Raw genomic sequence first — 24385 nt, forward strand, 5'->3', positions numbered from 1 at the left:
GAAGAACCCAGTGGTTCTTGGTGTAGTTCAAAAGGGCCTTTACCTACTCAAATCTGCTCCCATCAAGCCAAGTCTAGCACCAAAATCCTCAGTTTCAGTATCTCCACCTAGCAACCTAGTGTCTTCAACTAGTAGTTTTTATCCTAAGTGAAGTTGTAATTTCCTTTCTAGTAATCAAGCTGTTTCTAGTAAAAGTTCAGTATCTGTTTTTTCTATTTTTTTAAATGTAAGCCTATGGCACCAAAGGTTGGGGCATTTGCCATTATCTAATATGAAGAGGATTTCCAATTTTCCTTTATCTATTTCTCAAGCTTCTTTTCCTTGTGATGTATGTGCTAAAACTAGACATTCCAAATTGCCATTTCAATCCAGTGTTATATCCACAAAAGGGATTTTTGAACTCATACATGTTGACACTTGGGGACCCTATAAAGTCACTACTCATGATGGTTTTAGATATTTTTTAACTATTGTTGATGATTTTAGTAGGGGTACTTGGACATACTTACTCAAAACTAAAAGCAATGCTTTCTATGTACTCAAACAGTTCCTAGCAATGGTAGAAAGACAATTTTACACCAAAGTAAAGATTATTAGATCAGATAATGCCAAAGAACTTGGATCCAGTTTAGCAAATTCAGATTTTTTTATCATCACAAAGTATCATACATCAAACCAATTGTGTTGCCACACCACAACAAAATGGTGTGGTAGAAAGAAAACATAGGCATCTTTTGGAAACTTATAGAGCACTACTTTTTTAGTCCAACCTTCCTTTACCTTATTGGGGTGAATGTCTCTTAACTTCAACTCATTTAATCAACAGGTTTCCTTCCAGGATTTTAGATTTTAAATCACCTTATGAGATCATCTATAAAACCCCTCCTTGTTATCAATCTCTTAAATCCTTTGGTTGTTTGAGTTGTGCTAGTACTTTATCACATTTGAGGTCAAAATTAGATCCTAGAGCAATCAAGTGTGTTTTTATAGGATATCCTTTCCATCAGAAAGGTTATAAACTTCTGGATTTACAAACCAAGAAAATTTTTGTTTCCAGAAATGTAAGATTTTTTGAGTCTGTTTTTTCTTTTATTTCAACTTCCTATTTATCCCTCTCACACACCTCCATCTGATCCCATATTATCTAATACTCCAATCCCTACAATCACATCTATTCCAGCGCCATCATCTCCATCTGATCTTGACCAACCTACTTCTCCTCACTCCTCACCTCCACTTGACATCACTCAATCAATCTCAACATCAGAAACTCAATCTATTCATCTTGTTTCTCCTATTTCATCTTCTGAAATTATCCCATCTTCATATACTGCACCTCTCTCATTGTCACATTCATCTGATTCCTCTTCTACAGTCTCCCCACATCTCTTCACCACTTCTATCCCAACTAGACATTCTACTAGAGTCAAACAGCCTCCTCCACATTTGACAGATTATATATGCAACTCTGTTTATTTAACTGATGTAACTACCACTTGTTTTGCAGCTCCTCTTAAACCATCTAGTCTTGCTTTTTCTGCTTTATCTAGTTCAAATCAATCTTTTCTCAATACTATTGCCCACATCACTGAACCTACCACATATTCCCAAGCTTCTTTACACCCTTATTGGCAACAAGCAATGGCACAGGAATTTTCAGCATTAGAAGGTAATCATACTTGGGATTTGGTTCCCCTGCTTGCTGGTCACAAAGCTTTGCCATCTAAATGGGTTTACAAAACTAAATACAAAGCTGATGGGACTCTAGAAAGATATAAGACTCGTTTGGTTATAGGGGGAGACATACAGAGACAGGGCATAGACTATAGCGAGACTTATTCACCAGTGGTCAAGATGACCACTGTTAGGTGTCTCATTGCAGTTATGAAAAATTGTTGGGATCTATATCAATTGGATGTAAATAATGATTTTTTACATGGAAATCTAGAGGAGGAAGTCTATATGAGAATTCCAGCTGGTTTACAAGTTTCAAATCCTAAATTGGTTTGCAAATTAAATAAATTCCTATATGGGCCTAAACAAGCCTCTCGTCAATGGTATGCTAGATTGACTTATGCTCTACAATTCAAAGGCTATTCTCATTCTTTAAACGACTATTCCTTATTTTTCAAGAAGGATGATGATGGGGTTAGTCTATTGGTGGTTTATGTTGATGACATTCTGGTGATGATCTTAATGAACTAGCAGTTTTGAAGGATTTTTTCACTCAGAATATCGGATTAAAGATCTTGGTTTTGCCAACTATTTTCTTGGTTTAGAATTAATCAGAGAAGGTCAAGGCATCATTATTACACAAAGAAAATTTACCTTTGATCTTATTTCTGAGTTTCATTGTCAACACAAAAAACCTTTTCCTTCTCCCATCGGACCTTCAACCAAATTGATTGCAGATGCTTGTGAAATTTTACCCGGCTCGACTATTTACAAACGTCTCATTGGGAAACGTAATTTTTGACCCATATCAGACCGGATTTGTCTTTCGCAGTTCAGCACTTCAGTCAATTACTGCAATCACCACGCATGCCACATTATCAGGATGCTCTACATTGTGTGCGATACTTGATTGGCAACCCTGGTCTTGGATTATTCTTTTGTTCCAATGGATCGTTTGATCTACAAGCCTATTGCAACTCCGATTGGGGTTCCTGCCCCAACATTGGACGGTCAATTAGTGGGTTTTTCATCAGTTTTAGGGGAAATCCGATTTCATGGAAATCAAAGAAACCAATCTTTGATTTCCCTCTCCTCCGTCGAAGCAGAATACAGATTGACGTGGCGTGTCGTTGCTGAGATTACATGGCTTGTGCGCCTTATGTCTGATCTCACCATTTCACCTTCTCTTCCGATAGCTCTCCACTCTGATTCACAAGCAGCTATACACATAGCTAAAAATCCCGTATTCCACGAACGCACCAAACATGTAGACCTCGATTGTCACTTCGTTAAACAACAATTTCTTTATATGTCATTCCTTCACAATCCCAATTGGCTGATCTGTTTACCAGACCTCTGTTATAGCCCGTATATTGTACGTTTAGAAATTCCAAAGTCGTCATGGAAAGTTAAGGGCGAGACCATTGTCAAAAATGGTTTTAATGTACAAGTGGTTATAAAAATTATTTATGAATATTATTGCATGGAAATATTGAGAAAGGTTAAGGGTAAAAATGAAAATTCACAAAATGGCTTGTGGTAATATTGAGGAAAGTTGAGGGATAAAATGGGAATTTCACAAAAGTCTTGAAAGTTCATGAAATTTCTATGTTGGTTGTGTGGCATAAGTATATGCCCACATTGCTTTGGGGGCTAAAGTGTACCAAGGAAGACATTTGGTCTTCTTTGACCAATTAAGAGAATTCAAAGAAAAAGAAGAAAAATCAAGAAAATGAAAGAAAAGTCTAGAAGAGAAAGAAAGGGGGCATGTGACCATAATTGAGGGACTAGGGTGCAAATATAAAAAGATGACTTGTTCATCTTTTATTAAGAGTTGGAGAGGGAGAAAGAAAAGAAAGAACAAGGAGAAAAAAAAATACCATGGCCAATTCGGCCAAGGTGGGGTAAAATCACCCCCATGAAATCTTGTCCAAAAAATTAGTTTCTTCATGTATTCCCACTAATTCAAGGGTCCTCTACAACGTGGCATAATTGTTTCGGAAGATAAGTCATCCGTTTCGTCGTTTCTGCATTCTAGTCAAGTGAAGAGGTTGAGGAAGAAAGGTGAGATTTAATCCCCTTTTGTATGTTATGAAAGCTTTGTTTATGTTGTGGTATGTAGAAAAGGATGGAATTCATGAAATATGTATGTATGGGGTGTTGGCCGTGCATGGTATGTGTGATGTTGTGAAGAAAGATTGAATTAATGTAGTATGTTTGTTGTTGTAATATGTGAAAGTGAATGAAAAGTATGAAATCATGCATGTTGAAGTTGTAGTTGTAGATGCATGGTGTTGGCCGTATGTATGAGGTGTTGTGTAAGGAAGAATGAATTAAATTTATGTGGTGTATTGGTTGTTGTTGTAATGTATAGAAAAGAATGGAAATTCATAAAAACCTATGTATTGTTGTTGTGGCCGAATGGTATAGGATTTGGTAAGTTATGGTAAATTGATGTTATTTGACACTTTAGTTGTTGTTGATATGGATTATGTGGTGTAAAACGAAGGGTGTTGTTGAAGTTAACGTACATGAATGACAATGAAATGTATGGTTGTGATCGAAGTTGAAGGTTTCAGATGAAGTAGTATGTAGATTAAGTTGTTGGAACATTATGTGAATTGAATTGAATATTGAAGTGTTGCTAGAATAATTGCTAGTATTGTTGTTGGTTTGGCCGGGTTGAATTCCCGGATTGTTGTTGATTAAAAATTGGCCGAGTTAGAATCTCGGGGATGGTATATTTACAGGGGAGATGCTGCCGAAATTCCGGCAGAATATAAGTGAATGTGTTTGAAAGGTTAAGGCAAGTATATGATAATGAAACTAATGAATGGATGAATTCTTTTGCATGTAGACAAACAAGTTGGACGCATAAGCGTAGCTAGTAAGGCGCGACACAGGTATGTGAGGCTTACCCTTTCATTCTTTTGGCATGTCCTAGAGCCAAGTAAGGTATGATATTGATATGTACATTGGGGTTATTCTATTCTGTGATTTTGAGCCTGTTTATGATCCGTATGTCCTCCCTAATTTAAGTACCTAATAATCCTGATAGGCGAATTCTGATTTAAGTATTCTGACATGCGTATTCTGATATAAGCATTCTAGTCTGAGCATTTTGATATAAATATTCTGATGTAAGTATTCGACACAAGCACTCTTATATGGGAAAATTCTGATACAAGAATTTTGGAATATGTATTCTGGTCTGAGCATTCTGACAAAAGTACTCCGATACGGGTAATTTGATATGGGTGTTCCTGACTTTGATATAAGTATCCAGACAAAAGCAATATAAGTACTCTGATAAAAATATTCTGATAAAAGTATTCTGATATAAGTATTCTGTTATGAGTAATCTGTACGGATATTCTGATAGTACGTTCGATTAATCCATTGAGTCTTGGTTATGTGCATTTAGTTTCTCACTACTCTGCTCGTGCATATGTCATGACTTCCTTCGCCGAGTCCCGGGCCGGTTTATATCGTGCGCACGGTTCCCGAGTTCCTCGCTCGAGGGCCGGGCACCGTATGTGAATTCCGGAGTTAAATGTGTTACGGTTCGCTGAACCACATATGATCTGCTATTATGTTATGATATTATGATTTGTGTGTCGGGGATTTCGGAGCAATACTTCTGGAGTTAGATGTGAGTGGCGCCGAAGGCAGGGCGGCGTCGCGTTCTTCCCCGGGTCCCGCAAGGGACTGGATACCGTTCCTGGCATGCATGGTCTGTGTTTCCAGTAAGTTGGTTCTATTATTTTGCATATCGTACATACGTTCTGTACATCTGAATCTGATTATGATTCCGTCTGTTATACTTCTGTACTTTTGATTATGATTATGATTCTGTTTACTGTATTTCTTGCCTTACATACTCAGTACATATTCCGTACTGACCCCCTTTCTTCGGGGGCTGCGTTTCATGCCACGCAGGTACACACAGATGATCAGAAGACTCTGCTAGGAGGCATTTCAGCGGGATTGGCGAGCTCCACCTTTCTCCGGAGTGTCGCCGAGTCTGAGCATACATATGTTGTGCTTTCTGATTTGTGTTAGAGACTTTCCAGACAGAGTCGTGGGTACAAAGAGTCAGTTCGTAAGCAGCTTCATATGTCCACAGATTCTGTTTGGTTTGGTCTGAGATCTGTGTCTTAGGCGGCCCTGTTTTCTATGGTGGCCTAAGTGGCTTATATGTTCGTATATGTGTATATGTTCAGGCGATGTACATTCCGCCTGCCTACTGTATTTGATACGATATGTCTGATATGTTTGATACACGTGGCCGCTTAAGACAATGTCTGTTCTCTGTTTCTGTTGGAAGTCTTACTATATGCTTCCTGTGATTTGATCTGTAAATTGAAAAGAGTATGTATGAAATCAGAGTCTGCGGGTTCGCTCGGCTCCGCATGTGGGGTCGGGCGCCCATCACACCCTAATAAGATCAGGGTGTGACAACCTCTACCTGGTGTTCCCCATCACAAATTACTTGGCAAGTTGGGGGTTTCGACTATATCACTCCCCTCTAACTTGAGGGGAGGGGGGGGGGTGTTGGACATGGAAATCTAACTTTTGTGGTAAGAAATGATCAGATGAAGAAGCAAGCATCGTCCAGACATTTTTATTTGATGAAGAAAAGATCATTTATGCAAAAGGATTTATTTGTGCAAAAGGAAACAATTAACAAACTTGGGCCTCTTCTCTGGAATGGAACAAGACACACAAAGAGGCCCAATCAACTATTATTAATACAGAGCCCATTTACACTACACAAGAAATATCAAATGAGAATATATTAAGTAATATACCATGTATTTGCTAGATTTGTACATGTATAGGTTCTGGAACTTTCCTAAAATAGTACAGAGAATAAAATTAGTTAGTAGCACAACCAATCATGTATAGGACAGCTGTAAGGTAATAGAAAGTTCTTTTATTCCTTTGTAGTGTATATATACCAGATGTATATTCAGTAAATACAACAGAAAATTTCTCCAAATTTATCTATCTTTTTCCTATACTTTCTTCCTTTCTTATTTTACTATATTCTAGCCATTTCTAGGTATGATGACTCAACGCAATTTGCAATATTTAAAACCCTCTTTTCTTAAACAATATTAATTCTTTATTACGGAGTACTAGTTACCTAGTGGAGGGATGCAAAAAATATTACCTGGAGAAGAAAAAAGGGATATATGATGATGATGAGCCTCACCAGTAAATTGCCAGCATTCTTTTCTAATAATGTTCCTTTCTTTTACATTTTGGTCAGGAGAGATTGCTGTTCTAGTTATAGTTATTTGTTCCAGAATTGAAGTTGCATGCTCCCAATTAAAGTCTCTTGTTGCAGCTTCAGATAAATAGAGGTACCTACATGTATCTCTACTCCGGTGGTGTTACTGTTATATATATATGGTTAGCAGTTTGTCTTAAACTTGATAAGTAACTCTAATTTCATTCACATGACTTAGCTTCAAATATCCTGTGTAATGGGCAATTTGTTTTTGGTCACACGAGAAGAAAAAAGTTGTTTTTTTTTTACTAAAAAGTACATTGGAGCAATTGTAAAGTTGTCTTCGTGTGAGGTCTTGTGTTCGATTCATAGAATCAATCATCAATGCTTGCTTTAGGGTAGGTTTGTTGGAGTTACTATAGATCATACAAATGTACAACATTAGTGTAAAGCATTGGTATACTTGTATATCATTTAGTTAGGACTTGCATTCCTTTTATTATTCTGTATTGGGTTTGACCCGAGCACTAAATATTACGAAATGTAATGAGAGTTTTCAGTTTTTAAAACATAACGATTGAAATTTTACGAAACATATAGAAGACATAGAAAATTAAAAAGGTAGATTATTTAGCCCTAATAAAGTTGCACTAATCACGCAATCATCTTGATATTTGTCCCCAATTCTCTCCCCTTTCACAAAGTATCTGATTTTCTTCCCTTATCTTTTTCATGTTATTTTCACTAATCCAACATCAGTGTCAATTCATCCCAATTTTTCTCCATCCCCATCCAAAAAAAATCTGATTTTTCTTCTCTGTTTTCCTTCATTTTTTTTACGAATCCAATCTCATCGAAGATGTGTCTCGTCGTCATTGTCGTCGCCGGAGAAGAGAGGAGAATATGGTTGAGATTCGTAAGAAAAAAGTGACAAGAACTTGCAAGAGAGTCTCTTTCTCTTTTCTCATCTATTTTCTCTTTTCTTCTTCAGGGAAAATAACAATGAATCTCATCGAAGCTTGATTTTGGAATTCGGGTTTTCTAAAACTATTATTCTTTGGATTGGGTATTGCTGCAAATGATTGAGAATATCTTTGTGAGCTTATGTCTCAATTTTGAGGGTGTTTGGTGAAGATTAGAGTTAATTTTGATTGGATTTTCATATTAGAAGATTGTATTTTAGAAATTGTATTAATGTTATATGGAAATTGTATGAAAATCCTATTTTAATTGTATGTTTTTGCAGTTGTGAACTTCATGGTGTAAACTCATTTGTTGAAATGTAAATCTCTACTAGTTTGGATGTTTTTTTCACGGTCCGAATAGTTTCTATACGAAATACAGTTTGATATAATATTTAACTCGACATATTATATCGGTATGAAAATTGTATAAATCGATATAAAATGTGTATATAACTGTATATATTTTGTATAAAAGTCTCATGTTAGGTTTTTGGGAAGAACAACTTTTGTGCATAAAATCGATATGAAATATGTATATCATTGTATAAATTTTGTATAAGCTCATGTTAGAGGTTTGGAAAAAACCAAATTTTGTGTATAATACACAGATAATACAATATATAGCATATAACATACATTTTATATACATTTGACAGAAAGAGGGAAGAAGTGTGTAGACATACAATCTTACACTCATAACAATACATACAATTTATATATATTTGAAAGAAATTTTGGGAAGGGGGTGGGGGGGAGTATACCACATGTCTACATACACATGTTATACAAATATTATACATTCACGGTAAAATTTTAAAAATAAGGCACAATTTCTTAATAAAGATTCCAGGTGGCATGTATATATGATTTATACAATATTCATGCATATTTCATACACATTTAAATTAACCACACAATTATCATAATTTACTACACAAGAACTAGGACTGAAAATTAGCCAAAACTAGTTCAAATATTATCCAATAGCCCAAATTTTAGATTCGAACTCCTCTCAACGTTCTAGTTCTTTTGAGATATCACCCACTCAAAACGAAGTTCATTTGTGGCAAATCAATTTTTAAAACTCGAGCTTCGATCTCCTTTAATGGTTAACGACAAAGTTTTTCTTTTAACTTTGTTCTTCTATTTTCAAATTCTTGAAAACTTAAAATGAGAATTGAATGAAATCACGAGTGAATCCAAGAGAGAGCTTTTTAATCATTTTTTCCCACAGCAAATGGAACCCAAAACACAAACTACACTAGACCACAGTTGAAAGTGGACTCTTATTAAACTGAAAACGGAAGATACCCTTAGAAACGGGAAATTTGTGGGTTGATGAAGATGAATTCATGGTTGAAGTTGAGTGAGGGATGAAAATTTTAATGAAATCGCACCTTGAAACAATGGTGTAGAGAGAGGAACTTTTGAAATTAAAAAGGAATTTTGATGAAGAAGGAAACTGAAATCAGGTTCCAAAAATTGTGGGGCTCATAAATCAATTTTTCTCTTTCTTAAATTAAGCGAAAAATCATGGGTATGTTGAAAACCCGAATCCGTTATGTTTTGTAAATTTGTTATTATGTTTTGTAATAGAAGGTGTTAACTAGTACTATTAAGTCATTTTCCCATATTTATATATTTTAGTAGAGGTAGATTTAGTGAGTTGGATCGGGGTCACTAGGGGTGTTCATGGTTCGGTTTGGGTCAGTTATTGATTAAAACCATGACCAAACCAATTTAGTCGGTTTTTAAATGTCTAAAACCATAACCAAACCAAAATAATAATAACCACCGGTTTGGTTATTGTCGGTTTGGTTCGGTTTGGTTGGACTTTTCGATTTATGATTAGCAGCCATGAGACTTATCAGTAAAACATTAAAAAGTTTAAAAAGAATGTCTTTTTTTTTTGTTCAAATGATAACTTTTATTTACCGTTTAAGATGGAACATACATCATAGAAATATTTTCACTATTAGTGATAGTGTCATACTCAAGTTACCCAAAGTTGCTAAACTATTACATATAGAGCTAAAAACTTAGTGGCTGCATAATTTTTGTATTTTAATATACATACCTGGAAATAAAGTAGAGCATAGGAGCTTTTAGTTGTTGTTACAAACATACATATTAATTAAACATAAAGACTACCTAAAATTAAAATGAAAATATATGAAATAAAAAAACTTTGTGTAATGATCCCAAACTTTGGGGCAATACTTGCATTTTGTCCTTAATTCTCCCATTTTATTAAAAACACTTTGTGTAATGATCCCAAACTTCAGATATTTTTCTATCATTATCCCCAGGGTTAGGGTCTCAACTACAAAGACTTGTTCTTTTCTGCCTTTTAGGAGGATTACCCACGGAAGAAGTATTAGGGCATTACCATGTGCTTGAGTTACAGCAAATGCTGATGTTACTGAAGTATCTTCTATAGGAACCTCCAAATCTACAACCTCTGTCCTTTACACATGAAAAATATTAGAAGTTTAGGACTCATTCAAATAAGAAAAAAGAAAGGTATAAATTCGGGAAAAAACGAGGAAACAACCTAAAATCAAATGGCTGACAAAGAAAGGCTAAAAATTTAAGCTAAAGACATTAGACTCTAACGTGAGCTTCTGTTAGTAGGTTTATACTTAACACTTTAAGAATTAAAAGACTTAAAGATATGAACTTGGACATATTCCTAAAAACATGGGCCTTAAACAATCATGTGAAATAAGTAGACCAAAAATCAAATTAATGATTAAAAGGTATAAAATATTTATAATTATTTATGAAAAAATAATATTATACATATAAATAATTATAAAATTTATGTATATAATTTATCGGTTTGGTTCGTTTATTTATTCGGTTATTTTTTAATATAACGATAACCAAATCAAATATTATCGGTTTTTAAAATTTATAACCAAATCAAACCAAACCAAACCAAATGTCAATTTTTTTATTCGGTTTGATTTTGGTTTTAACCATAACCGTGAACAGCCCTAGGGGTCACTATAAATACTTTGGGCCCAGATATTTTATATTCATCAATTCATATTTTCTCTTTACACAGATAATAGAAAATTATCTCTCTTCCTCTTCTCTTTCTCTTTCTCAAATGATTGGGGTGCCTGTGCTGATAGTAGGAGATCTTCTTCTGGTTTCTGTGTGCTTTTGGCTGGTAGTTTAATTGGTTGGAAATCAAAGAAGCAAGCAATTGTGTCACTTTCTTATGCAGAGGCTGAGTAAAGCAGTTGTTGAGATCACAAGAGTTGCTCGTTTATTATCTCTAATTTTGATCTGACTGATCTTTCTTCTATCCCTTTGTTTTGTGATAACTAGGCAGCTAGTCATATTGTTAAGAACTCAGTCTTTCATGAGCGCACAAAACACATTGAGTTAGGTTGTCATTTTGTGCGCATCAAGTTAAATGAGGGCTTGATCAATTTGTCTCACACTTCCAGTTCTTCTCAACTGGCAGATATGTTTAACAAGCCTCTCACTGGTGTTGCTCATCATTTGCACCTTTCACCCTCCAACTTTGGGGGTGTTGAAATTACTATAGATCATACAAGTGTACAACATTAGTGTATAGCATTAGAGTATACTTATCATTTAGTTAGGACTGACATCCCTTTTATTATTGAAAAAATGACTTAATAATACTATATAAGACTCTATATTATAAAATATAAGAATACTTTTTCTTATTTACAAAACATACCAACAAAATTATAAAATAAACCAGATTTGGAATTAATATAATACCCACGATTTTTGACTTTTTTTTAGAAGAAAAACTGATTTTTAAATGTGGGTTTAATTTTAGGATAGTTACCAATTAGTTTCTTCTTCTTCTCAAAAAGATTTCTTTCTCAACAGTTGTTGATAGACACCATTCTTACCTGATAACCCCTTTCTTTTAATGTCTCGTTACCATCTTCTTCTTGCCTGATTACCATGGATTTTGATATTTATTGTCCTATATGTCTCGTTTCCTTCTTTTATTACATGATGATTTTCCGTTGTGGATATATAGTACATAACTTTTGTGTACTCCAATCCGATTTTCTTCTTCATCGGTTCAACCCCAACTTCACCTCTACAATTTTGTTTCACACAAGACAAAGCACAAGGCATTATACTCTCTCCACTCTCAAATATCAGTATAGTTGTTTTGGCAAATTGAATTTATTTCAAAATAAATAGGTTTTATATGAGGATGTTCCTTCAAGCCGTACATATGACTTTTATCGAATATAACTTTCTGCAGAGTCCTACTTGTATCTATGAGATCAACAACAACAATAATAACATAGCCAGTGAATCTCACAACGTGGGGTCTGGGGAGGGTAGAGTGTACGCAGACTTTACCCCTACCTTAGGTAGGGAGGCTGTTTCCGGAAGACCCTCGGCTCAAGATTTGTATCTATGAGATCAAATATGGAATTCTTAAAGAACAAATCATTTAACACCCCCCCCCCCCCCCAACCCCCCAATTTAACATGAACCTTTATATATATTTTATACAGTTATATACATATTTCATACCGTTTTTATACAGTTTTCATACACGAAAAATGTGAGAATTCTAAGATTTGAGCTAGATATACAATTTTCATACAGTTTTTATACACAAAATTTGAGCAAAATTTTTAAGCCTCGAGCGAGATATACACATTTCATACATTTTTCGTACATAAAAATTTGAGCGAATTTTCCAAGACTTGAGTGAAAATTTTCGTACATGTTTTATAAGAAATCTATTGATATATTTTGTAAACTAAAAAATATCATCATATTTTGTTAATGTACCCTATTCTTATGTATATATACGTAATTCTCCCTTTATTATTTTGTATTGAGCTTGGCCCGATATTTATATGTTTTAGTAGAAGTGGATTTAGTGAGTTGAACCCGGGTCACTATAAATACTTTGGGCCCAGATGTTTTGTATTCATCAATTCACATTTTCTCTTTACTAAGATAATATGAAATTCTCTCTCTTCCTCTTCTCCCTCTCTTTCTCAGACCTTAACTGACTTTATGAACATTTTCGATTTTATCTTCACTACTTAAATGTTTACAAGGTTGCCTACGAATGCGGATGTTTTATGCAGCGGGCTTCCTCTTTTTTTCCTCTCTCATTGCCTCTTTTTTTTTTTGTTTTTTTTGCTCTTTCTAGCTGCAACATTTTTGCTAAGCTTTCTTATGAACAATAAAAAGGTTGGGAGAAATATAAATCTTGCATCTTGTTCACGGATTCAGAAGCAAACCCGGTTATTTGTGCTACAACTCCTCTATGACTCAGATCATTTTTATAAGAAGCTAAATGGAAAAGAAGAAAACAGATAGCTGAGGTATAGATTCCTCCTATTCTCCTACTACTCTGGCTCTATAAATAGCGAAACAGAAACACTTTGAGAAAGTTCTGTACAATTGTGAGGCTCAGAAGTCCCACAATTTGGAATTGCTAACCAAGTCAACACACCAGTGTTCTAAGGAATTATTGTCTCCTAATTCCTCCATGTTCCAAAACTCTGCTTCTTCTTTGGGAATGAAGTAATTGTATGTTTCTTCTGCTGTGTCATCATCCTCTTCATTTACCCTCTCGTGGACAAATCTTGCATTTGAGCAACCTGGGCTATCTTTCAACTCTAAGTCTGTACATCCATTTTCTGAACTTGTGTACAATTCATTGTCTTTTGAGTATTGGCTTCTGCTGCCTCGAGCAAGGTTGTTCTCTAGCTGATCATTTAATGTCTCCAACTGTTTGAAAACAACATATCTTATTAGTTTCCATAGGTTGTGGGGTGACTGATACAAAGAGCACGCAAACAGTAAAAAACTGTACGGAATTTTCACTAAGACGATTTAATATAAAGAAGTAAACACACGAATAATCCTAAAAATATATTTGAACCTTGTATATACTGGTTAAATAGGTAAAAACGATACCTCAATGAGTAGTTTCTCCTTTTCTGCCTTCAAGGATTCAAATTGCATGTGTAAATTGTCAAATTTTTCTTTGAGTATCCGATATTCGTGTTCTAATTGCTTTGATTTCCATCTGGCTCTTTTGTTCTGAAACCAAATAGCTACTTGGCGTGGTTGCAGCCCAAGATCTCTTGCCAACTGCAGCTTTTCTCTTGGCTCTAGCTTTGTCCCTAGTTTAAACATGGACTCAAGTAACTTCACTTGTTCATCAGTAAACCTTTTTCCAATTTCACTCTTCTTTAAGGGTCTTTTGAAGTTGGAATTCTCACATTTTTCCAGTTCTGGTTCCATTACTCTATTGAGTTCCAAGTCAGAGAGAAGTGTTCTGTTTTCAACAGTTTATGAAAAATTGTATTGACAAGAAATTATGTTTAAAAATTGCTGAATAGGTGTCTTCTACTATTATATAGTTACCAATGTAACAAATATCTCTTGTGGTTGCTTTCAGTTGATTGAGACTTGTGGTTTGCTGGTTGATTGAAGCCAATTGTCTAAGCTGTCGTGTATCTTTTTCCAACCTATCTCTTTTAGACATTTTGATACCTTTTTAGTAATTTATTGGCACCTTCCATTCTGTGCAGCGCTTTTTAACTTCGTACTACACTGTGTAAATGTACTGAGATGGAGGATTTCTCTTTTCTATACGTGGAAAACATAGTTTTTATTGATAGAAAGAGATATAAATGCTTGAACTCTTTAAAAATATTGACGGTGTGTGTCTATCCTCTAAAAATAGTGCATTTTTGAAGGACCCGAGATGGATGTAATAATATTTTTAAAGAGTTCGAGCAATATAGTATTGAAGTTATGATTGTCATACTTCATAGCAGCATGATGTATTAACAGTGTAGGAACACTTGTAGAGGATATGGAGAACTGTGACAATCCTGACTTTTGCATGTAATATCTATACATAATAGGGAAATTTAGATCCTATTTTTAAAGCCAAATATATATGTGTAGTCTAAATAAGACTTGTGCACAATTTTTGTATTGTTTCATATTATTGGAGAAGTTTTTTTGTTGATAATTGTTCATATGTTTCTGGCAGAATTAAAGGGTTATATACCATTGCCTTGAGATCTCATCTGATTGTGTTGATTTTATTCTATAAATTTCACAGTTTACACATATATTGAGAGATGTTTTCGAAGTAAAATGATATAGATGGGCTGTACATGAAGACAGTAAGATCATGGATATATATGGTAGCCTAATAGCTACAAAAGAGATAGCTTTATGTTTCTTGTATTATTAATATTAATAGTAATTTAATTTAATAATAATAATAATAATAATAATAATAATAATCATGAGGAGGAAGAAACAGCCAACTTTAAGACTTTAGCTTCGACAGAAGATTCCTTTTTCTTCTGATTTGAAGTACTTACACGTAAGCTCTTCTTTTATTTTTTACTTATGTATATTGAATCGTTTGTTTATGTGGTTACTTGTTTCTACGTTGTCCTTATTAGACTTGAAGTGTCCCCTATACTATATACAGGTGTCATATGTTTTATGGTATCTTTTCTTTATTGTATCTTCTTTTAGCCGTGAATTTTGAAAACTTGTCCTTCTAAGCAATCTTGTCATAATTGTGATAAGCATGCGAAATTTAATTCAATGAGGAAGAAGCTACGGCTAAATGGTTGGTGAAGTTTCTCTTCATTACTACTAGTTATGAACATTTTGGTGGATTTCTCTACTAATTTTTGTTTTATGTGTCAGAGATTGGGAAAAACTGACGAATGCTGAATTTAGATATTTCCCTCACATATACATATAGTTTGATTTCGAAGCATAGGATTCTGTCGAACTCGTATATCTATAGTTTGAATCCACCACTGATAAGAAGGGACTTGTTGGAAATGGATGGCTTTAAATGTCAACATTCCATTCCCGTGGGGTGGCACATCTTTATGCCCAATTTTTTTGATAGGGAGAGACCTAGGATTTGTTAGTACTCCTGACTAGGAGTGTACATGAATTGTGGATTAGTTCGAATTTTTTAAATATTAAACCAAATTAATTATGTTCGGTTTTTAAATTTATAAATTAAATCAAATTAATAAAATTTGGATTTTTCAACTTTGAGTTTTCTCGGGTTATTCGATTTTTTGGAGTTTTTTTTTTTTTAAAGTCTTCATACAAAACATATGACTTTTGCTTCAAAATTTGTTTAGTCCTACTAAGATATAACTATATAACTAAGATGCTTCTTAAGAAAATAACACAAAATATGAGATGGGTGATGACATCGTATTAAAATATTTAACAAAAAAAAAAAAAAATCGGTTAAAATAAGTATTGCTAATTAATAAGCCATAAAGAAAATAACTTTAATCTAATAATAAGTTATGCTAGACAAAGAAAAAAATTAAGCTATGTATTTTTACGCTCTAAACCAAGTATGCAAAACTAAAAAATAAATATCCAACATTACTGTCATTTCTAGTGTTAGAATTGAATTTCTTTTGTTAGCATTAGTGTTGAGTTGATTTTGATTTGGACTTTATTTGAGTTATTAACATTTATGGGATATAAAACTTATTGCATTTAAAATTTTAAGTTCAAGCTTAAAATAATATTATAAAAAATAAAAAAATTACGAAAAAATTTAAGAAATATTCACAAATTACATTACAAATAAAGATTCTTATGTATAAAATATTTTAAAAATCGAATCCACATAATGTCGGGTCGGTTTGGCTCGGTTTGACTTTTTTTAGCTAAAATTAAACCAAACCAATTATGGTCGGTTTTTTTTTTAACACTAAACCAAATCAAACCAAACCACTAGTCGAGTTCTTTTTCTCGATTTGACTCGATTTATCAATTTGGTGCGATTTGTCGGTTTGCTTTGTACACTCCTACTCCTAACGCATCATAAAAGTCCTAGTTTGAATTTCAACTTTTAATTTCAAGTTGATGATCCATGTAAGAGATATTGATTGTTTTTGAGGTAGAAAAATGCCCTTAAAAGAGTTTATAGTTATCTTAATATACTCTTGTTTCATCAGTACACTACATAGAAAATGAATAAATTCTTTAAGCTTCAACAGAAACAAAATAAATACAAGAAAAATAAGCTAGAAAGATAGAAAAAGATACCTCATAAGTCATCACTACTATGATCTGTGTGCATGTTTCTTCAGTGGGGACTTTACATACTTCAATTTGAGTGACTTCTGAGTTCTTTGTATTTTGACCCCTAAAATAACATAATATTGCTGCTAGTTTTTCTCACTCACCGTGTCCTGAGGTATGAGTCTGTCAATGAATATATAATGCTAATAATTACATACAAGACAATTCTCTAGGAACCTTTAAGATTAGAGAGAGGTCGCTGGAGCCTGTATTTATTTTTAAGTTTTTCATGCGGCGTTCGGTACCCCTTTTAAGAGTCCGATAAATGTGGATTTGCGCCGCGTAGCGCTCATTAAAAGAGGAAACCGCTTAGATTTAGGGCGATAGGGTGCACCACAGATACGATAAGAAGCACCCCCTCAATCGATATGTCGTTCCCTATCAAGATTCAAGAACTTTTCTATTTCAAAGACTTGAATCCAAGACTTCTAGCCAAATTCATGCCACCACAAATCTTGACGACCCTGAGTTCAGTGCCGGCTCAATGGGGAGGCAACTAAGAGCCTGTTTGGATGGGATAAGTTAAACCAAACGGGTCTAACTAATTTTTTGGACTTATTTTAAGCACAAAATGACTTTAAGCTGGCCAACCAAACACTCAAAAAAGCTGAAAACAGCTTATTGACAACTTATAAGCTAATCCAAACGGGCTCTAAGGCAATTGCCTTAGACCTCCAAAATTGGGGGGCCCAACATTTATTAAGCATTTTATATATTGTTGATATATTATAAAAATATTATAAATAAAAAGTTATTAACTTTTTTTTAAATGTGATAGAGGATTTTCACATAAATAACTCAAATTTCATAACAAATATGAATATATGAAAATAAATATTTGATGACGATATTGATATTTAAAAAAAAATAAAAAATCTATCGTAGTAATTTTTTAGTAGAACTGATTATTTTCTTATAAAGAGTGGATCAAGTCAAATGGACAACTAATATAAATATAAGAAATTATGTTGACATATACTCAAAGGTAAATGAATTGATATTATTCGGCTATGTGATTATAATTTATTTTAGTGTTTTTCTTAAAAATATTACACAAGCCCTTGTGAATAGAGTTATAAGATAATGGTGGGAGCTAGCGGACAATCGAGTGAACGATCAAGATACATACAAGATGGTTCGTATAACATTGTTAACGAAAAAAATATAAAATTCATTAATAAACTTAAGACCTATTATTATGATTCAGCTTTAGACCAATAATTTCGTCGAGCTGCTTGAGTTTTGTGATGCCTGAGTTTTATGCTTGTGGAAGTCAATAAAACTATGGCCACTTAGCAATTTTTGCTGGTGCATTGCACCTTGTATGAAGTACCAACTCCCTGAAAACGACACCCAAATTTGTCTTAAACGGCCATGATTAGACTTTCCTTTGAAGTATTGTAATGCATTGCCTAATTGCTTTTGTACTTTTCATTTTTCTTGGAGCCATATATAGGGAAAATTTTAAAATGTGCCCAATACAACTAAGATTAGTTGTTTGAGATTTTTTTGTGTGAGACAAAAAAGTGAACTCAAAATTTGTAGGCCTCAAAGTGTAAAATATGGGTCCACTTCTTTATCTCATAAAAAAGAGTCTCACACAACTAATGTCAATTGTGTGAGACACATGATAAAACTTTTCACGTTAGCAATCGTACTAAACTTTTGTAAACAATGCATGTATAAACTATATATCCAATATGATCAATTCCGCTTCAATCTTTTATTGCTCGTACAAAAATAGAGTGATTTCGATCTTAGGAAATGACCATTATTTTGAACTTAAAAAACGAACTTGTAGAGTTAGCTAGAATGTGTTCGCTGACAAGATGGTTAAATTGGCTTATAAGTACTTTTTAGTTTAACTATGCGTTTGGTAAACATTTTTTTTCGTTTGGTAAACATCAAAGGGCTTATAACCCAAAATCAGTCAAAAGACATAAGGTGGTCATCCCAACTTGTGACTTTTTAGCTTATAAACACTTTTAGTTTGACCAAATATTTTACTATTATATCCTTAATGATTTTCCTAATACTCAAAACAAAGTTCCTAATTTCCTCCTCACTCTGTATGCATCGTTCCTCCCTTTTTTTTTTTTTAAAGGATACTTTTAGATTTATAATTTTTTGCAAAAAAAAAAATTAAGGATGTTTTAGTCATTCTAACAATAAATCGCTTATTAACACTTATTACCAAACACATCAGTTACTTATTAGCAGTGTCAACACTTTTATCTAAATACGTAACTGCTTAATTATAAAATTTATTTTAGCTATTAAAAATGCTTTATCACCTATTTACAATGAGCTAATCTGAATGGACTCTTATATAGCTCGAAATAATTAAGTGCTTCTTCTCAGGTTCATAATCCGAAAGACAAGTTTAATTAAGTGCATTTAAGTTTCATTTTGGATTAATTTCACAAACGCTCTTCAAAAACATTTGTGAAGTATTTCCATACCCCTTATAGTATGGAAATCATATACAAAATATGATGATGTTATATCTATTTTCCTGAAAACATTAGCACTTATAGTTGAAATTCTACACAAAGGAATCTTCTTTGAATCAAGTAAAACTTAAAGACAATTTTTAGGTGAAAAAATAAATACAAAAACTAAAATAAAAATAAATATCCTTTATAATAAAATATTATAATGATGTAAAGTACAAATAGCTTACATATTTAAAAGATCGAATCCCACTTTACCCCCCTACCATTTAAGGGTTGTGAAAGGTTGCCCCCCTCACATATTGAATGGGAACAGTAACCCTCTTATCCAATATTTTCCGGTGAGAATCTTTTGTTTTTAAATAAAGATTTTTTTCTTTTTCTTTTTAGAATTATATACAAAAATATATAATTCTTATTATTGTCTCATTCACCTATTTTATTGACAATTTCACTTAATAATTTCCTCCAAAGCACATAAATTGAGGGATACGAGTACTTGTAAAGCTTTTCGAGGAGCTCCATATCTTAGGCTATTTTTGCATAACCCCACTATTGCCTAGTCTTCTATATTATGAATTGCACTATGAGAGTTAAAATATTTTTTAAAAAAAGAAGAAGATAAAAAGTGGTGTTTGTAAAAATTCGTTGATCTAGAACATTTTTTAATTGGCCAGATTATGTTGTGACATAAATATTTTGTTTCTGATAAGAAAGAATTGTTGATCATCGTAGTTATACCAGGGGTCTGGAAAGGTACATAAAAACAATTTAATGTTTCGTCTATAAATAATGATGACAACATATTAACTACAACATCTTTTTCCTTTGGCAGATGTTTGAATCAATATGACTTCATTTGTCAAAAGCATTGCAAGAACTATTCTCTTATCACTAGACGAAAACACTATGTGCAATAATAAGTTCATCAAAATCCTAGTATAATTTGGTGTGCATTGGAGGAAATTGTTAAGAGAAATAGGTGAATGGGACAATAATAAGAATTATATATTTTTGTATATAATTCTAAAAAAGAAAAGGAAAAATTATTTAAAAATAAAGGATTCTCACCGGAAAATATTGGATAGGGGGGTTACCGTTCTCATTCAATATGTGAGGGGGGCAGTCTTTCCCAACCCTTAAATGTTAGGTGGGCAAAGTGAGATTCACTCTATTTAAAATGTAAGAAAATATTTATGATAAATTTATACATATGTTAGTAATTTGTGTTCATTTTTTATTTAATTGTTCGAAAGATACATGTACATCTCAAAAATTGCTTATTTTCTTTTTTAATCAAACATGCAGATACAATATACTTATCCTCTTTCTTAATTTAAGAAAATAAATAAAAGAAACTTTTTATTTGAAATTTTAATTTGTATTTTAATAATAGTAGTTTAGCATATTTAATTACGGATATAATCACATTTTAAAAAGTAAATAGTTAATACCTTAGTGAAAATGTAAAACAAAAATATTATTCATGCTCGTATTTAGATAGGATTTTCATATATAGTATGAGAAGGTAAGTGTTTGGTTTTAAAATATTATCAAATTTCTTATAACTTAATCCTAAACTAATTCAAATTAATACTATAAAAAAATCAACTTATCAAGTTGTACTTTTGGTTCGATTGTCGGTTAAATAAGAATATTGGTTTTCTTTGAACATCCTTCTAGGTGGTATTGCTTAATTAGCCCAATGTTGCAGCACGAGTTTCTTACAAGATTGTAACATTAAAAGGTCCCAAGATTAAATAGGGGTGGACCAGTGTATGAGTACCGAGTACGTTACTGTCAATTGTGTGATGTTCACTGAACGTTGAAATGGGGGAGTGCATGTGGTGTTGTATTTGGATAACTTACGCAATTTCAAAACCAATTGGGGAAACTTCATCATAGTCAAGCTATATTGAAATGTTGATCTAATAAAAAGGTTCAAGCAATTGAACTCTTAAAAGGTACGGATGTGGGGTTCTTTTCTGTTCTACCAAAACGTGTCTTCTTTCTGAATTCATCTTTGGACCATTTCTCTCTGTCTCTCCATTTTTGTTGTTTTTTCTTTTTATTATTGAACCGACAGGACATCTGTAAATTATTCTAGCAGTGGAACTAGGATGGAGTATCTGAGATGATATCAATTTGGTAAATAGAAGTAAAATGGCAGAAGCTTTAAGAATTTACCAAGAATTCTAAAAATATAATATTGATGAAGATACTACTAAAAAATCTCTATTATCCCACTGATTTCCAGCTTAAAAATGTTCAGTGACTATTTTCTCAATGAATGTCGGTGGAAAAAACCTAAATAATAGTGTTTTCACACGGAAAAAATAGAAAGTTTCCTAGCGTTTTCATGGGAACCTGTTTTCCACCATGCGTGTTCCCAGTGATCAGCTGATTTGGTGGGAATGAGGTAGAAAAATTATGTTTTATAGTATAAATTTTTAACTGAATGTTGGTGAAAAAAGCATTTATTTCTAGTAGTGAGATTCAGGAGCAAATTATATATTACTAGTAGCTATAGATCGATTGATGAGCTTAGGAGAAATACGGTTTTTAAAGAATTCATTCACAATTTAAATGGAATTTAAGTATTCACTACTTATTGAAACCGCGAGTCGTTAAAATCACTAGGCTTTAGTATGTGCTTTCACAAAAAATAGTAGAAAAGGATAAGGTGTACTAAAACTGCAGGACATAATTATGGAGATTAATTTTGTACAAGTTGAAACTCCACATTACACATACTTATTTCACCCATGAAATTGCTAGGAAACTTTAATTATTGCATTTTATAAAATAGTTTCTTATAATACTCAAATATCAAAATGTGTGAGAAAAATATTTAATTCCTCCATAAAATTAGAAACCGTAGGATATTGGGTTTGGGTCGTGGGTCGCCCATGTGGACAGACCCGACCCGGTTAGGAGAATTAAACCTGCAGAAAGTTATCAAAAGTTAAAAAATGTGTTACCACATATAAGACAACTTCTACCTTATCATATAACGTAAGTTTGTGGGAGGAAATTCCGTAACTCCTGTAACTTCTCTCTTCTTATTAAAAAGACATGTTTTCGTTCTTCTAACACACATAAGAACATACAAGATACTATTTTCTATCTTTCCATAAGAACACATAAGAAAAAAGGCATTTTAGTTTGTGAACAAAACTATGTTTCCTAGTGAGACGAAGTGGACCTTTGGTAATTTCTTTGGTGGTAAGATCAACAACTTTCGCTGCAATCGAAAGGTACACAATTTGTTGTTCTTGCCCCGTTATTAATTTCTAACAATGGTATCAGAGCCAAGTTTGTGTGTTCGATTTAGGGGTGTACATAGATCGGGTTGGTTCAGCTTTTTCAAATACCAAACCAAACCATTTATGTCGGGTTTTTAAATCTATAAACCAAACCAAACCAATAAAAGTCAGGTTTTTCAATATCGGTTTTTCTCGGGTTTTTCGAATTTTTTCGGGTTTCTAGGATTTTTCATTGTATTTAATGAAAAGCACCATAAAACAACATCTGCTTGATAATTTGCAAACTTTCTCGTCAAAACTACTTTCTTTAGATACAAAATATTCATATCAAAACATTTTTTTAAATCATTCAGGTCATTTGGATTAATATAATATCATGCTATATAATAAACTTGAAGCAAAAACTTGGCTAGTGGCCTTATGAAGATTCAAAAAGTAACTGCATTCACATGAGCTCTCTGCAACTACCCCCAAGAACTCAACATTTGGCCAAAACACCTTCTCAAAGTGCATAATAATCTTGTTATCAATCTCTACACCTAGTTCTTTGATGGTAGTCTCCTTCCATTCAGGTAATCTGGGTTCAAACTTGATCTGATTCGATTTTAAAACACCAAGAGGAACAACAATAACTGGAGCCTTGCAGGTAGGGCTGGGCATAATATGGTTCAAACCAAAAAACCGACCGAACCGAACCGAAGTTAATTTCGGTTTATTTGGTCCGGTTCGGTTTAAATTTATAAGATTTCAGTAATTCGGTTCGATTTTCGGTTTATGCAAAATTTAATTTGGTTAAACCGAAAAAACAAATTTTAACAAGGCCTTTTTTCTTGAAACATACATATATTGGGCTTCTGCCCATAAATAATAAACTAGAGAAGTGGTGCACTAATATGTCTATAACAAGATGGAAGTTTTATCTTCCCAAACTTTTAACAATTTATTTAGTCTTCCAAAATACATTAGAAAGCAAGAAGAGAGTCATAAACCTGCTGTCACAAATGTTTGAAGTTATTTTCCCTTAGATTTGCAGTGTGGAATTTTGGGGGCTTGATTTTCTGCCCTCTTTGTAAGTGATGAAAAATGTCTCTTTCTTGTCTCTCTATAATATGTGATTGTGGTCTGTGTGTTATTATAGTAGAGAAAATACGACAAATTTCTTGAAAATGTATAAAGCTTATACTGAGAGGAGAAACAAAAAGATCAAAACAGTTGATTGTCTAGCTAAAGTGTTGATTGCTTCTCACTATCAGGATGTCTTATTAATCCTCCTTTTTGTTTCATCTATTATGAATGTTGAAACCATAAAGTCTGGATCCAATCGATTGTAGCTGACTTTTGTATACCAATGCTAAAGATTGGACAGAGAGAAGTTAATAGAATGATTGTCATTTGGTTTCTGTTAAATTGATGCTTAACTATGTCATCCATATCTAAACCGAAAAAACCGAACCGAACTTGCAAAAACCGAATCGAACCGAAGTCATTTCAGTTCGGTTTCGATTCCTATTTTTTATAAACCGAAAAATCGAACCGAATTTGTGAAACCGAACCGACCGAACGCCTAGCCCTACTTGCAGGGTTGCTGATTTGAGAGGAAAGAGGAGGGAAAAAAATGGAAAATGAGAAAGGGTTTCTGATTTTAGGAGA

General features: G+C 33.2%; 1 protein-coding gene across 1 annotated transcript; it reads right to left on the reverse strand.

Moving 5' to 3' along the window:
- Window positions 1-13099: 13099 nt before the first annotated feature.
- On the reverse strand, window positions 13100-14359 carry LOC132632140 (homeobox-leucine zipper protein ATHB-7-like). Its single transcript, XM_060347979.1, has 2 exons — window positions 13831-14359; window positions 13100-13641 (listed from the first exon to the last, which is right to left on the reverse strand). Exons 1-2 carry the CDS (start codon window positions 14158-14160, stop codon window positions 13321-13323), a joined length of 651 nt encoding a protein of 216 aa, XP_060203962.1. The 5' UTR covers window positions 14161-14359; the 3' UTR covers window positions 13100-13320.
- Window positions 14360-24385: the final 10026 nt, after the last annotated feature.

Source organism: Lycium barbarum, chromosome 3 (genome assembly GCF_019175385.1).
Source record: "Lycium barbarum isolate Lr01 chromosome 3, ASM1917538v2, whole genome shotgun sequence".
NCBI classification, from domain to species: domain Eukaryota; kingdom Viridiplantae; phylum Streptophyta; class Magnoliopsida; order Solanales; family Solanaceae; genus Lycium; species Lycium barbarum.